This window comes from Crocodylus siamensis, chromosome 7, assembly GCF_052110815.1.
Source record: "Crocodylus siamensis isolate JL-2025a chromosome 7, ASM5211081v1, whole genome shotgun sequence".
Taxonomy (NCBI): domain Eukaryota; kingdom Metazoa; phylum Chordata; order Crocodylia; family Crocodylidae; genus Crocodylus; species Crocodylus siamensis.
In genome coordinates this window covers 18,127,877-18,141,985 of record NC_143401.1, presented here as the reverse complement: position 1 = coordinate 18,141,985, position 14,109 = coordinate 18,127,877, and the positions used below count along the sequence as shown (strand labels likewise).

The following is a 14,109-nucleotide window of genomic DNA, read 5'->3' as shown; positions in this document are numbered from 1 at the left end:
TGTTCCTGTCTTAAATCTGAAGGTTAATGAAGGGGGCAAATCCAACCACATCCTGCAGGAGAACAAGAGCCCTCTGCATTGGGGGTTCCACATCCAGCTCCACCCCACGGTTGCGGAGGATGCTCAGGCTGGACTCAGCCACGTTGTGACAGTGCTTCACCTTCAGTGAGCGCAGCTTGGGGCAGTACTCAGCCAGGACCCTGCCAGGAAAGAGAACACAAGCTGCAGACTGTTGCTCCTGGCCCGGGGACTCGTTTCCTTCTCAACGTCCAGCAAGCCAAGGGGCACATCCCTGGGACCTTGCCTGGCATATACCACATGCAGGTAGGCTGGAAGGACTTGGTCCAATCCACTCCATCAGAGCCCCATGGCAGCTGTAGCCCACAGCCACAGGATTACATAACCCAGCCACCTAGCAGGACTTGCTAATGTTTTTCCCCTCACCAGTACTAAGCTTCCTGTGCAGCCAGTATGGGAGAGAGCCAGCCTCCCTCACTTCCCCCTTCTGTCCTGGTCCCACCCTCCACAGCTGCTAAGGGGACATGCTCAATACCTGATGGCGTCATTCTTGACCCGCAGGCACCCTGTGAGGTCCAGGTGCTCCAGCTCAGGGCAGCACTTGGCAATCTCCTCTACTGCTACATCTCCCATGTTGGCATTGACAGCCAGTGAAAGGCGCTTGAGCCCACTACACTTCTGCGCCAGGTAGCAGACAGCTTCGTCCTTCAGCTGGCGGCAGGCCGTGAGGTCCACCGCCTCAAGCGCTTTGCAGTGGTCAGCCAGGCTGCGCAGGGAGAGGCTGTCCACCCACTCACAGTGCGCCAGGGAGAGCTGCCGCAAGTGTGGGCAGCTCAGGGAGATGGCCACCAGGGCGTGGCGGCTCAGCTGGGCACAGCCATTCAGCTGGACCTGCTGCAGGTGGTGGTTCTGGCCTATCACAGGGAGCAGCTCCTTGTCCGTCAGCCAATCGGCACAGGCCTGGAGGGCCAGGTGCTGCAGCACTTCGTTGTCCTTCAGGAGCTCCACGAAGGCAGGCTTGGGAAGGTGCGGCCCGAGCTGCAGCAGGAGGCAGAGAATGAGGCCTCCCGTGTTGCCCTGCCACCCACCACGTCCATCCCCGTGACACAGGAGGCCTGGCAAGCCATGTCTCAGCAGGGGGGCTCACCCCCTTGGTCCCACATCCAAGAGCAGACCAGTAACCCCCTCCGCCAGCATCTGGTGCCTCGCTTTGCGGGCTCACCGAGCCTCTCTCGGCCGCGGGCGGCGCGTGCCCGCTCCTCCAGACCTCCCGCACACTTCCCAGCTTGGCTCCTTCCCGCTCTGGGAAGTACCGCCGGCCCGCTGCGGGCAGGGGCCTTCCCCCGGGCTCGCAGCCCCGCGCCGGCCCGTACCTGGCTGGCGTCGAAGCGGCGCAGGTTGGCCAGGTGCAGCTGCACGGCGGCGCGGAAGGCCTTGCTGACCCGCTGCAGGCGCAGGAGCTGGCGCAGCGGCAGCCGCCGCAGGATGTGCGGCACCAGCACGTCTTCCCACGGCAGGTCCAGCAGCCGCGGCCTGCGGGCAGCGCCGCTCAGCGCGGCGCGGCGCGGGCCCGGGCCCGGCCCCGATCCCCCGCCCCGAGCCTCAGCCGGCCGCTCCATGGGCTGCTTCGCTCGCGGCGCCGGCTCGCTCCCCCCGCCCCGCCCCGCGCCGAGCCGGGCGCCCGCTGATTGGCCGGCGGCGGAGCGGGGCGGAAGTGGGAGCGCCCTGCGCGCTGGGCTTCAGCGCGTGCAGCGCCCGGCCCGCCCCGCCGACCCGGGCCCAACGGTCCGGCAGCCCCGGCCCCGCACCCACCCCACCGCAGCCTGCTGCAGGACGTGCGGGGGGGGCATGAGAGCCAGGCCGGCGGCAAAGCGCCGGGCCGCAGCGCCTGGGGAAGGGGAAGGAGCTTCTCCCTCTGTCCCTGGTGCGACCCTGCCCCTGGCAGCGCCAGCCTCGCGCCCGAGGGACGAAGCGCTGCTTGCCGGGGCGGGGTCCTGGGCCGCCGGCGACCTGCAGAGAACCAGGGTCTGTCCTTGGCTTGCGTTGGGGTCATCGGCAGCGTTCGTCCAGGCCAAGGGTGCGCGGGGCTCCCGGAGGGGGCTGTAGGGCCCACTGGCTTTCACCCGGTGGCTTTGTTATCCGTCCCCTGCCCGGGCTGAGACCCAGCGCACAGGCCTTGGCCCGGGCACTTCCAGGACTAAGGGGCTGGGTGGGCCTCAACCAGCTGGTCCGGAGGACAGCCAAGCGGTGTCAGCAGTGAGGCAGGAACGTGGGGCCATGCTACCTCGAGGGAAACGTCCTGGATTAATTGATGCTGGTTTCTCAGGGCTTTGTTATACCTTAATTTTAGGTGGCTCGGGAAGCTTTTAGCCCCTGCACTGTCCACCATTTGGATGTATAAACTAGCTTTAAGCACCCTTTAGAGCCTCTGCAGGGGCTGGTTCTGGGCCCCAAGGTGAAACCCAGCATCACGCTCTCACACCAGGCAGGTAAAGGACTGCTCCGCGCACCGGGAGACAGGAGTGGCTTCCCCAGCAAACAGCACAGGGCTCTGCACAGCATGTCTTGAGTGTGGCAGAGCATGAGTGTGCGAGTGCCTGGGCTGTAAGGGGGGGTTGTGGCCTATGAGGGTGTAGCTGTTGTGCTTGTGGGCGGAGAGTCACAAAGAACTAGAGCTGAAAGGACCTTGAGAGGTCACATCTAGTCCAACCCCCTGCCTGAGGCACAATCATCCCTATCAAAACCATCCTATTGAGAGACCAATCTATTGACTAACCTCTTAGCAAAACTACAGTCAACTCTGATACAACACAAGACATAACACCCTAACCTGTCACAGTAGAGCAGGGGGACCACAGAAGCCAATGTCCTGCTGCTCTAAAGGTTGTTAATATAGGCTCAAGAGAGCCCAGGAAGGTCATATCCCCCCCCCCCCCGCAGAGAAAGGCAGAAAACCTCACAGTCCATGCCGACCTGACCACCACAGGGTAAAATGCCTTCCTAATGACAAATACAACAGTTGGTCTGACCCTGAACAGAGAGGCAAGGTGCCCTAGCCAGGAACCTCCAGGTTTTAGTCCCAGCAGGAACATTGGCACACCCCAGTCAAAGTCTCTAGCCTTGTCTGCAGCCAACACCAAATGCCTCTGAGGAAGGCATTAAACAAAAACCCTGACAAATGTACCTGCAGAGCAGGGGGCCTGGTGGAGAAAGTTCCTCCCAGCCCCATGTGCCAGCAGCAAAGCGCAGAAGCATAGGAAATAAGCATGGGGTCTGTGTGTACATGCAGGCTGCAAGGGTATGGCTGTGCCTGTGCAGGTCTGAATGGACGGGCTCTCCCACAGCAGTGCCTGAGTGGCTCTGGGAGGAGCAGAGAAGTGAGTGCAGAGTGAGGACAGAGCCAATGTGGTAGGTGGCTGTTTTGCCAGGGAGCAGTGAGTAAATCGGATTCTCTGTCTGAGCGAGCAGGGATTACAGCTAATAGCTGCAAATAGGATCACGGAGCTGCCAGCTCTGATGCCCACACAGTGATAGGGTACGTCAGTGAAACCCAGCTCTCTCCCAGGGTCATCCTCCAGGTAGAGGCCTCACTTCCTCCATCTTGCTGCAGTGACTAAGGCAGACACTGTGCTGCCAGTCACTCCAGCAAGGCTGACTGACTGGAGGGGCAGGGTGAGCTGGGTAGCCCTGGCTGATCCCCCATAGGGGGCAATCAGGACATCATTCCAGCCCAGATAAACTGGCCTTTAACCCAGAGCCAAATCCAGCCCTCAGAAAGGGTGTCAATCTTGGGCAAGCCCCCTCAGATTAAGTCAGCCCTGAGGAAAAACCCTGTGCAGTCCAGCAGGGAAAGCTCTGCCATAGATTGGGGGGAGTATAATGAACGTTGAGGGAACAGTCCCCAAAGTACCTGGCCCTATGGCTTTATGGAGTCTCCCACAAGAAGCAACTCATGGAACAGTTCATCCCCCCCATGCACACACTTCCCTAGGCTGATGCCTGACCCTCAGCATGAGAGAATGGCCTGGCCATGCAGGTGGCCTTATCCCAGGGGACAGTTTCCTTGAGGAAGGGCCTGTGTCCCTTACAAAGGGAAAGAGAAGAGTCTTACCTGTGCCTCATCTGTCTGTTGTCTGGAGCAAAGAGAGTTGCCGTGGTGTCTGGGGGCAGTGGAGGGCTATTGCAGATGCCACTTGTTTTTGGATTATTAATGCCTTTTTGCTTGAGCGCCTGAATTTATGTCCCTGAGGAGTAGGCCCTGTGGTGGCTGAAGCTGAGAGGTGTTTACACCTGTGATTCGCAGAGAAGCCAGTGGAAGTGAAGAGAAAGAAGCCAGAGGGAATGAAACTATCACCTTTCATTAAGCCAGGCCAAGAAGCAGGAATGCGGTGCTGTAATTGCCTGACATCCCAAATATCTCAGCATCCAACAGTTGCCGGATTCTCAGCATCCAACAGCTAAGCACATGGCTGGATTTCCAAAGTCCTCCTCACGCAGCAGCTTACATTGTCCCCAACTGAAATGTCTGCATGGCAGCACTTGAAATGTTGCTTATTGCCAGTAGGTGCTCACATGGAAGCTGACATCTTTGGAAAAGCTGATGCTATAACTCCCAGAGGCAAGCAGCACTGGCTGCTAGGAAGCCAACATGGGATCTCCACAGCCTCCCGAGAAGCTGGCAGACCTAGAACATTGTTATGACATATTCACTTTTTTTGCGACTGCTGGCTAAGGTACTGTTGGCATGACATTCTGCCTGAACACGTGTGACTGTAATATCTCAGATCCCTGTGACCAGGGAGTTAAGAACAAAAGGTCTCTCTTACTCTGTTCATGTTATGCCCTTGCCCACATGTTGGCTATAATTACATTTTTGGAAGCTGTCTACCATTTTGGATAATGGCTTGAGACAGTTCAGGTCTGTTTTTTCCAAATGGCTGCATATCCCTGGTTTCCACTGATGTCTGTTGGCATGATGGCTACTCTGCCTCTCTTAAAATCAGGTCAAAGGTACCTCAGGTTGGTCACACAGGATCAGAGATCTTTATTAGAAAATGTGTCTTTGTTCATTTCGTCTTGTTCCATAGATTTTTCAAGCCAGATGGGACCATTTGGAGCCTGGGCATACAACATGTACACCACCGTAATTCACATTGGTTTCATACACTCGCATAAATGATACTGTGATTCAGAGTGGATAAATGAGCAGCAACCCAGGGGTAGCAGCACACAGGGCTGCTATGACTGTGCCTCACCACTGGGTGGTGAGGAAATTTGTGTGCCTTAAGCAACCAGCTACTCCCCCACCCTCCGCAGTAAGCTGTAAACTCCTGACCCCCCTGTTGATTCAATTACCCAAATTTAGTTTTACCCTTGATTGTTTTAGGGGCATGAACGTATCTAGGATTGTAAAAGGGAGGATGCAGATGGTGCAGCACATCATCACGTATCACATTTTTCTCCATTAAAGAGAAACTAACTCAGGGGTAGGCAATGATTTGGGCTGAAGGTCCACTTAGGGAGTTTTGGTGAGTTGTTGTGGACCAGGTCAGCAGCGCCCCCACTCTCCCCTGCTCACAACAGCTCACCCAAACTCCCTAAATGATAAATTATCAGAGTAGCCGGGCAGGCATTGAGACCCACCGGGAGCCCCATGGGCAGGGCATGCTCATCCATGAATGAGATGGGGCTGCAGGCAGGTGCAGCCATTTTTGGACTGGGGCAAGAGCTGGGATCATGGGGTGGTGACAGCACAGGGCCAGGGCCCCGGGCAGAGGCACAATCCACCCTCAGCATGGTCCTGCTCTGTCACTGCTCCACGACCCTGGCCCCGGTCCCAGACGCCACTCCCCACCCATCTGCAGCCGCATCCCACCTGCCCAGCCAACCATGCCCTGCCTGCGAGGGTCTTGGTTGGTCTCCATGGAGACCCAACCCACCTACTCCATCTGGCACCCCTGGCAGTGGGTGCGGGGTGGATAGACCAGGGTGCCCACACAGTGGGGCTTGGTCCAGCATAGTTTCATAGTTTCTAGGGTCGGAAGGGACCCAAGTAGATCATCTAATCTGACCCCCTGCCATGGCAGGAAAGAGTAGTGGGGTCAAACGACTCCAGCAAGGTGTTCATCCAGCCTCCTCTTAAAGACCCCCAGGGTAGGAGCCTGCACCACTTCTCTTGGAAGTTGGTTCCAGACCCTAGCCGCCCTGATCGTGAAGTAGTGCCTCCTGATATCTAGCCTAAATCTACCCTCTGCCAGCTTGTGACCATTATTCCTGGTCACTCCTGGTAGTACTTGGGGAACAGGGACTTCTCCAATGCCTGCTGGTCCCCTCTGACTAGTTTGTAACAGGCCACTAGATCCCCTCTCAGCCTTCTCTTGTGGAGGCTGAACAGGTTCAGGTCCTGTAGCCTCTCCTCGTAGGGCCTGCCCTGCTGCCCCATGATCACGCGAGTGGCCCTCCTCTGGACCCTCTCCATGTTGTCCACATCCCTCTTGAAGTGCGGCGCCCAGAACTGGACGCAGTACTCCAGCTGTGGCCTGACCAGTGCCGCATAGAGGGGGAGGATCACCTCCTTGGACCTGCTTGAGATGCATCTGTGGATGCATGACAAGGTGCGGCTGGCCTTCCTGACTGCGTCCCCACACTGCCGGCCCATGTTCATCTCGGCATCAATGACGACTCCAAGATCCTTTTCTGCCTCTGCACTGACGAGAAGGGAGTTCCCCAACCTGTAGGTGTGGTGCTGGTTCTTCCTCCCCAGGCGCATCACTTTGCACTTGTCAGTGTTGAAACTCATCCTGTTCTCATCCGCCCACCCCTGTAACCTGTCTAGGTCTGATTGCAGCCTACTCCTCATCTAGCTTGCCCACATCCCCCCACATCTTAGTGTCATCAGCAAATTTGAACAGGGTGCTTTTTACCCCCTCATCCAAGTCACTGGTGAAGACGTTGGCCTATAGTTCCCCGGGTCTTCCTTCCTCCCCTTTTTGAAGACGGGAACCACATCGGCCCTCTTCCAGTCCTCTGGCACCACTCCGGAGCACCATGAGTGCTCGTAAAGCCGTGCTGGGGTCCCACAATGACCTCAGCCAATTCCCTCAGTACTCTACGGTGGAGATCGTCCAGACCGGCTGACTTGAATACATCCAGTCCCTCCAGAAGTTCCCTGACTAGTTCCTCACTGACCCTCGGCCTAGGTGCACCTCCCCTGGGGCCCAAGGGGGGCCCAGCGGGGGGGTGACTGTTCCAGTCCCTACTTAGGAAAATGGAGACAAAGAAATCGTTAAATAGGTTAGCTTTGTCATCTGGTGTGACAACCAAATTTCCCAGGATGTCTTGCAGAGGCCCCACGTTACCCAGAACCTTCTTTTTGCCCCCTATGTATTTAAAAAAGGACTTCTTCTTGTCCTTGATCCAGGAAGCTTGTCCCAATCCCATCTCCGCCTTGGCCTTCCTGACTGTCTCCCTGCATCGCCGAGCGACCGCAGTATAGTCCTCCCTGGTGATGGCCCCTCCCTGCCATTGGGTGTACGCCTCCCTTTTTGCTAGGAGACATTCCCAGATGCTTTTGGTGAGCCATGGGGGCTTATGTGCCCTCCTGCTCCCTTTGATCCGTGTTGGGATTACCTCCCTTTGGGCTTGCAGGATCATCTCCTTAAGGAGCAACCACTCTCCCTGGACACCTGGCTCCCCTCCCCTCTGGGACCTCAATGCTTCCCTGGCTATCCTCCTTAACTCGTTGAAGTTTGCCCTCCTGAAATCTAGGGCTGCTGTCTTGCTACAGGCCTTTGCCACCTTGCGCTGGATGGTGAATTCCAGCAGGCGATGATTGCTGTCGCCCAGGTGGTGGAGCACCCACAGCCCCCTTGCCAGGTTGTCTCCCATGGCCAGCACTAAGTCCAACAAGGCATCTCCCCTGATGGGGCTGTGCACCTCCTGGGTTAGATGGAGGTCCTGCACTCTGGCTAGGAACCTACGCGAGCGGTCAGACCTGGCTGACTGCTCTTCCCTGGAGATGTCCGGGAAGTTCAGGTCCCCCATGACTACCACGTCCTTAGACTTCACTACCTCCGTGAGCTGACCTAAGAATTCCTGGTCAAGCTCTTCCCCCTGGTTGGGAGGTCTGTAGTAGACCCCCACCATTAAGTCTCTTTCCCCTCAACTGCCGTGTACTCTAACCCAAAGCACTTCAGAGTGCCCCTCCTCTGAGTCTTTGTTAATTGACGAGGATGTTTATTCCTCCTTAATATAGAGTGCCACGCCCCCACCTCTCCTTCCTATCCTGTCCCTCCTGTACAGCCTATAGCCCTTGACATTCACCACCCAGTCATGCGTTGGGTCCCACGATGTTTCAGTGATCCCCACTATGTCCGGGTTGGTGTCAGCTAGCAGGAGGGTGAGTTCCTCCTGCTTGTTTCCCATACTACGAGCGTTTGTGTAGAGGCATTTGAGGCCTCCTGTGGATGTGTGCACTGGCCCCCTACTTTCAGCATTGCCCTGGCCCCTGTCACTTACCTGTGTATATGTTCCGCTCATGGATCTAGGCTGGGCTGTACTTGTGGGTGTTGCTTGGTCTGGCAGTCCGATGTTTCCTCCACCCTCATCTTCCCCTTCCCCCAGTGAGCCTAGTTTAAAGCCCGCCGGAGGAGATCCGCCACCGAAGAAGAAAACACACACTTACCTTTAGGGGAAAGGTGGAGCCCATCCCATCCAAGCAGGTCTCGTTGTGATGTGCCGGTCATTGTCGAGGAAGCCAAAGCCCACCTCGAGACGCCATTCCCGAAGCCGCCAATTGGTCTCCGCGATGCACATTGCATGCCGTCTTCCACATCCACTCACTGGTAGGGTAGAAGAGAAAGTGGCAGTGGAGACTGACAGTGGCAGCTGGGAGGAGCCACTGCCTCTGGGGCTGCCAGGAAGTAAGTCTGGCTGCTGTGCCACCCCACCCCACTGCGTGCCTGGGGGCAATGGGACCAACCTTATGCACCATGGCCTAGGCTGTCCCCTGCACCTGGGCTGGGCAGGGCTGAGGGACCCACCTCAAAATGGATAAAAATCACTTGGTGGGCCAAATCCAGCCCACAGACATATTTTGCCCAGCTCTGAACTAGAAGCTTTATTAAAATGCTAGGGAGCTAGCATTATAGTATGCAGTTTAAGATAAAATCAAAAACAAATATAACTATTGGAATGTGCATTAATTTGCTATATCATATGTTACATTTAAAATAACACAACAAACTAGGCAAAAAATAGTCAAAAGATACTGCGTCATTTTAGTAAAATATATTTCTCATTCAGTTGCATAAAATAAAATCCAACCTTGTTGAGCATCTTGACAGTGCCTCTAATACTTCACTGTCAGCCATTTCTACACCCAAGTTAATATTACTATATTTGAGTTAAAGCTTTTATCTAGAGCTAAAAACAGTCTGCAGCTGTGAAATAGAAGGGAAACATTACCAGGATAGTAAAGATTGCAGAAGAAAGGACAGGTTGAATGATCGATCATCAGAGACCATTGTAAAGGAGAGAGGGTCTTTAACACCTGTTGAGTGGAGAGAGCTTAGCAGGAATCAGGGACATGAGACAAAGTCAGTTGACTGCTATGAAGTGCCTGGCACAGGCAGGGAGACCCAGGGCCAGGACCCAAAATGCTTTGCTTTGCATTCTTGTTTTGAACAGGTTGAATTTCAAGTCCGACAGCATCCCGTTAAAGTAGTATTTCTGCAGACTGGCTACTGTATAGCACAGAGGCAGCCACTGAGTTCTTTCAGCTCTAGTGTCCAAAGCCATCCTGTCTTCTCTGCAAAGCAAATGCTCCCAGAGCCTGGCTCTGACATGCCAGGAGTAATTACAGATTCCCATTTTCAGAATGCACATTTCATATATCCTCAGTGGCAACTGTTTTGTAGCTGGTGATCTAGCCTACGGAGCTTGGGGATGGTTTTTCTGTTTGACCTGTGGTTTGTAGCCTCATGAAGGAGATTGGGAAGTTTGCCCTTCCATTGTATCCTGGATCTGGTTTGCAATTAACTTTGCAGTTGTTAGGGGAATAAGTCCCTCAGCATCCAGGCAGAGCAGACCAAGCTTGGGGTGCTACAAAGTGGGAGGCTAGACAGAGTCTGTTTCCAGTATCCTACCCCTTGGTAGGAATCTGGGATAATAGCTCCGGTCAATGGCATCACATTAGGGCAGACCTGCTGTGGGAGAAGAATAAGGCAAAGGGAGGCCAAGACTCATCTCTCAAAAATGGCCTCCAGTTCTGGGTGTTAAACCTGAGCCTGTGTCTCAGCTGTAATCAGCCCCTCCAGAGCCCACTGATTTCTAGAGGAGAATGAGGTGCTTGGCACCCCTGCAAATCAGGCCAAATCTTGTACACAAATCTGAGGCTGCTTTCAACAAGATGGGCACCCACATCAACTGATGCTTGGGCTCAGGAGCCGAGGCCCAGAATTCATTGTTAAAGTTATAGTTCTCCTCTCAAGTCAAACTGAGGAAGGAGTAAAATCTGGTCAAGATTTGCTCCTTGATGAAAATGCTGTGCCTGGGAAATTCTTTTAGGTGATGGTTCTGCAAAGATAGAGAAGATCTGGAATTCAGACCAGCTACTAAGACTGACAAAGCACAGAGGGGAAACAAAAGGTGGATCTTGTCTCTATGACCGTGGAAAGAGACTCCTGCATCTGAGTGCTGCTGTCAGCTAATATAAGTGAGTCAGCTAACAGCAGTGAGACATAAATGCAAATATGCAACTAGTATCTGAATTGCTGCCCTGTCCTTGCCATTACCCCACAGCATTTCTGTGAGCTCTAAGACAATTAGAGGAGAAGAGGCACTAGCAAGACCTTCACAGAGCAGTAGAGAAGGAATACACAGGATTGGGTCTCATGGAAATTGATTGCAAAGTGCACAGAGGCTGCACATGTCCAGTCACTTAGGCCTGAAATTTAAATGTTGAAGAGTTTCAGCAGCAGGAAGAGGCATTGCTAAACTGTTGTGCTGGAATGAGCCAAAAAAGAAGTATTTAAATGTCAGCTGCATTTTGTCTTTATTGTAACATTTGCCCTGCTCATTAGGTTTGAAGTGTGTGAGGCAGAACTGGCTGCTGATTGCACTTGCACTGGTTGAACTCCTTTAAGTAGGAGTTACTGTAGATGCATCAGAGCATAACTGACATCAGAAACTAATCCCTTGCCTTTAATGTGGTCTTGCACCCTTTCCTAATAATGTAAGAAATTCATATTTGACTATGCTAGGCTGGGCAGTGAGAACATAGGAGCATAACCATTGAAAGCCAAAGTGAACATGGCCAATCTGATCTAAGAAGAGTTAAATGCAAACAGGACATAGAAGACAAATAGGAAAAGCAAATGAGGAATTCTTGCTTTGTTTTTAAAGGTTTTAAGCATACTGCCCTTCTAGCATAATTAATGAGAGTTAAACTAGAAGATGGGGTAGAAGGTTGAGAGAGAGTCACGTACACACCATGCTGGTTTTGATACACAGGGAGTACATCTACATATGCTATTAATGCACTATAAGCTTACTGCACAGTAAACTAAGGTGCAGTAAGCTTTCCCTGGGACATAGGTGATGTGGAGGGGGACATGGGGAGGACACATGCCGCCCCCCGCCCCCAAGGTTGGCCGCCACCGCCACAGCTGTCTCTGAGCAGTCGCCACTCACCACCCTCCCCCTTTGCCACCAACACCACCATGGCCACCTACAGACAGTACCCACTCAGCCCACCCTCGCCATCGATGTCACCACAGCCACCTGCAAGCAGCCCTGCTCAGCTTGCCCTCACTGCCAACATCACCACGGCCATCTGCAGGTGGTCCCCGCTTGTCACCTACACAACCCCACCATCGACAGCACCACGGCCACCTGTGGGCAGTCACCATGCCCCCTCTCCTCCTCCCCCACCCCTCAGGAGGCTGAAGTTGTTCATGCCCTGGGAGCATGTCTACACATGCTCCCAACTGAAGCCCTACAGTGCAGGGCTACTCTTGCCCTGCTCTGCCCTGCTACAGCAGCCAGGGGGAGATCTAAGCTCCCCCAGGTGTTTGCCTCCTGCCAGCCTGGGACTTCAGGCTCAGGCCTGGGCTGGGGTAGCTGTCCCACCTCTGGGGTAGTTGCCTCCCAGCTCCATGTCCATATTGGCAGATTGGGACAGGGTCTGGGAAACAATCTCCTGCCCTGGGCAGCTGCTTGCCACCCAGCCCTGTGCCCCAGGCATAGGGCTGGGAGGTATGCAGCTGCCCAGGGCGGGTTCCCTCGCCCCTGCTGCCTGGGCTGACCAGGAACAATTTGCTTCTGGTAAGCTGTCTACACATGCACTACTGCACGGTAGATCTACTACCTTTATGTACAGGTACTTGGCAACCATGCAGTAATTTACTATGTAGTAATTGCTGCACACGTGTAGATGGTAATGCTTTACTGCACAATAGATTAGTCTACTGCACAGTAAAGCATTCCATGGAGATGCACCCAGGAAGAAGAAAAATCAGGTAGAGGACATAGTAGAAGATAAAGGAAAACCAGAGAATGAACAACAAGGAAGGAGCGCACACTTGTGGACTGGAGCCATGATCAGGTAAGTGATACAGTTAGAAAAAGGACTCCATCTGAGTAGATATTTGGCTGGGGTCTGAGAGAAGCCAAGGAGATGTTTGTGCACTAATTGCAAACACTACTTTTAATCCTAGGAAACAATATAAAGGAAGCATGACTGCATATGCAGATCTGCAGGGCCTGGGTCATGGTAAGAAGAAGGGAACCCAGGCACAGTGAGACACCTGCAATCAGCCATCCAGTTGGCTACACACAAAAGTTACATTATGTATTATGAGCAACCACAGACTTGCAGGAAGTGTGGGCAGGAGGGGCATTTTGTAGCTTATTGTAAGTGAACAATCTGTTATACATGTTGGGGGAGTGGGCACAGGGCAAATACTTGCTGATAAATATTAAACTGTACAATAAGTATATCATAGAAAAATAGTGCTGGGTGAGACCTCAGGAGGTCATCTGGTCCAATCCTCTGCACAAGGCAGGATCATCCCTGTATAAACCATCCCAGCCAAGTGTTTGCCTAACTTCTCTAAATATTTCCAGTGATGGAGACTCCACAGCCTGTCTAGGTAATGGGGTCCAATGTTTAACTGCCCTCATAGCTAGAGAGCTTTTCCTGATATCCAACTTAAACTTCCATTGTTGCAATTTAAGCTCATTATGTCTTGTGAAATATTGCTGGATAACACAAACCATGACAGGAACGAAGAAAAGCTGGAATGGATAAAACAGTCACTTCAGCTCAAAATCAGTTTGAATAAAGACAGTAAGAGAGACTCACCTTGATGGAGCTTGAAAGGCTTATTTTGTTCTCTCCCCCTACCCTCAAGTCAATCCATATCTTTAATATTGTAAGAGAGCTAGATTGTCAAAGCATGGCCCAAATGTAGGCAAGGAAGGTGGCAGTGTTTAGGGGTAAGGGCACAAGCCTGGGAAGTCAAAGAGCCAAAGACATGAGCTGCAGGGCGGGGGGAGAGACTCTAGCGGCTAGGCAAGAATCCAGGCAGGAAATAGGCAGTAGGGACCAGGACAAAGATACTAGGGTCATAGTACAACAAAAGGGAAATCTACCTCAGTGATAGCCCAGAAAGCAGTGCAAGGGCTACTGCTTATATGCAACAGACACACCCAGACACTTTAACCCGGGCCAGCTGGAGGCACTGAAGCAACCAGCAGCTGGAAGCCAATCCTCCCCCACAAGTGATCAGGGCCAGTCGGGCACTTGTCTGTCTGCCTGCTCTGACTCCTGGCATAACTAACACTGATAACTATGATTATGACAGACTTTAACTTTCTACATACAGATAGAGAATCAGTATTACTAATAATGGTAGCGTTCAGATATCCTTGGCTGGGCTAGCCAGCAGATTTCTTCACTAAATGACCATCAAACCAACCAGAGAGGATGTTGTATTAAACATGGTTTTGGCAAAAACATTACAGAAGAGTTAGTCATAGAAAAGAAGTTTGGACTGAGTGGCCAGGTGTTGATTCCATTCAAATTGGATG

The 14,109-nt window shown here is 53.3% G+C and overlaps 1 protein-coding gene across 1 annotated transcript; it reads right to left on the bottom strand.

Moving 5' to 3' along the window:
- Positions 1–10: 10 nt before the first annotated feature.
- Positions 11–1,662, bottom strand: FBXL15 (F-box and leucine rich repeat protein 15). Its single transcript, XM_090057957.1, has 3 exons — positions 1,392–1,662; positions 554–1,056; positions 11–200 (listed from the first exon to the last, which is right to left on the bottom strand). Exons 1-3 carry the CDS (start codon positions 1,635–1,637, stop codon positions 11–13), a joined length of 939 nt encoding a protein of 312 aa, XP_089914083.1. The 5' UTR covers positions 1,638–1,662.
- Between the last annotated feature and the right edge of the window lie 12,447 nt (positions 1,663–14,109).

Excerpts from the sequence above, each read along its gene's own strand:
- FBXL15 (XM_090057957.1), bottom strand. The coding sequence starts at position 1,637 with ATGGAGCGGCCGGCTGAGGCTCGGGGCGGGGGATCGGGGCCGGGCCCG. Across the intron at positions 1,057-1,391 it reads GCCGCTTCGACGCCAGCCAG|CTCGGGCCGCACCTTCCCAA; the intron begins GTACGGGCCGGC and ends CTCCTGCTGCAG. Across the intron at positions 201-553 it reads GTCAAGAATGACGCCATCAG|GGTCCTGGCTGAGTACTGCC; the intron begins GTATTGAGCATG and ends CTTTCCTGGCAG.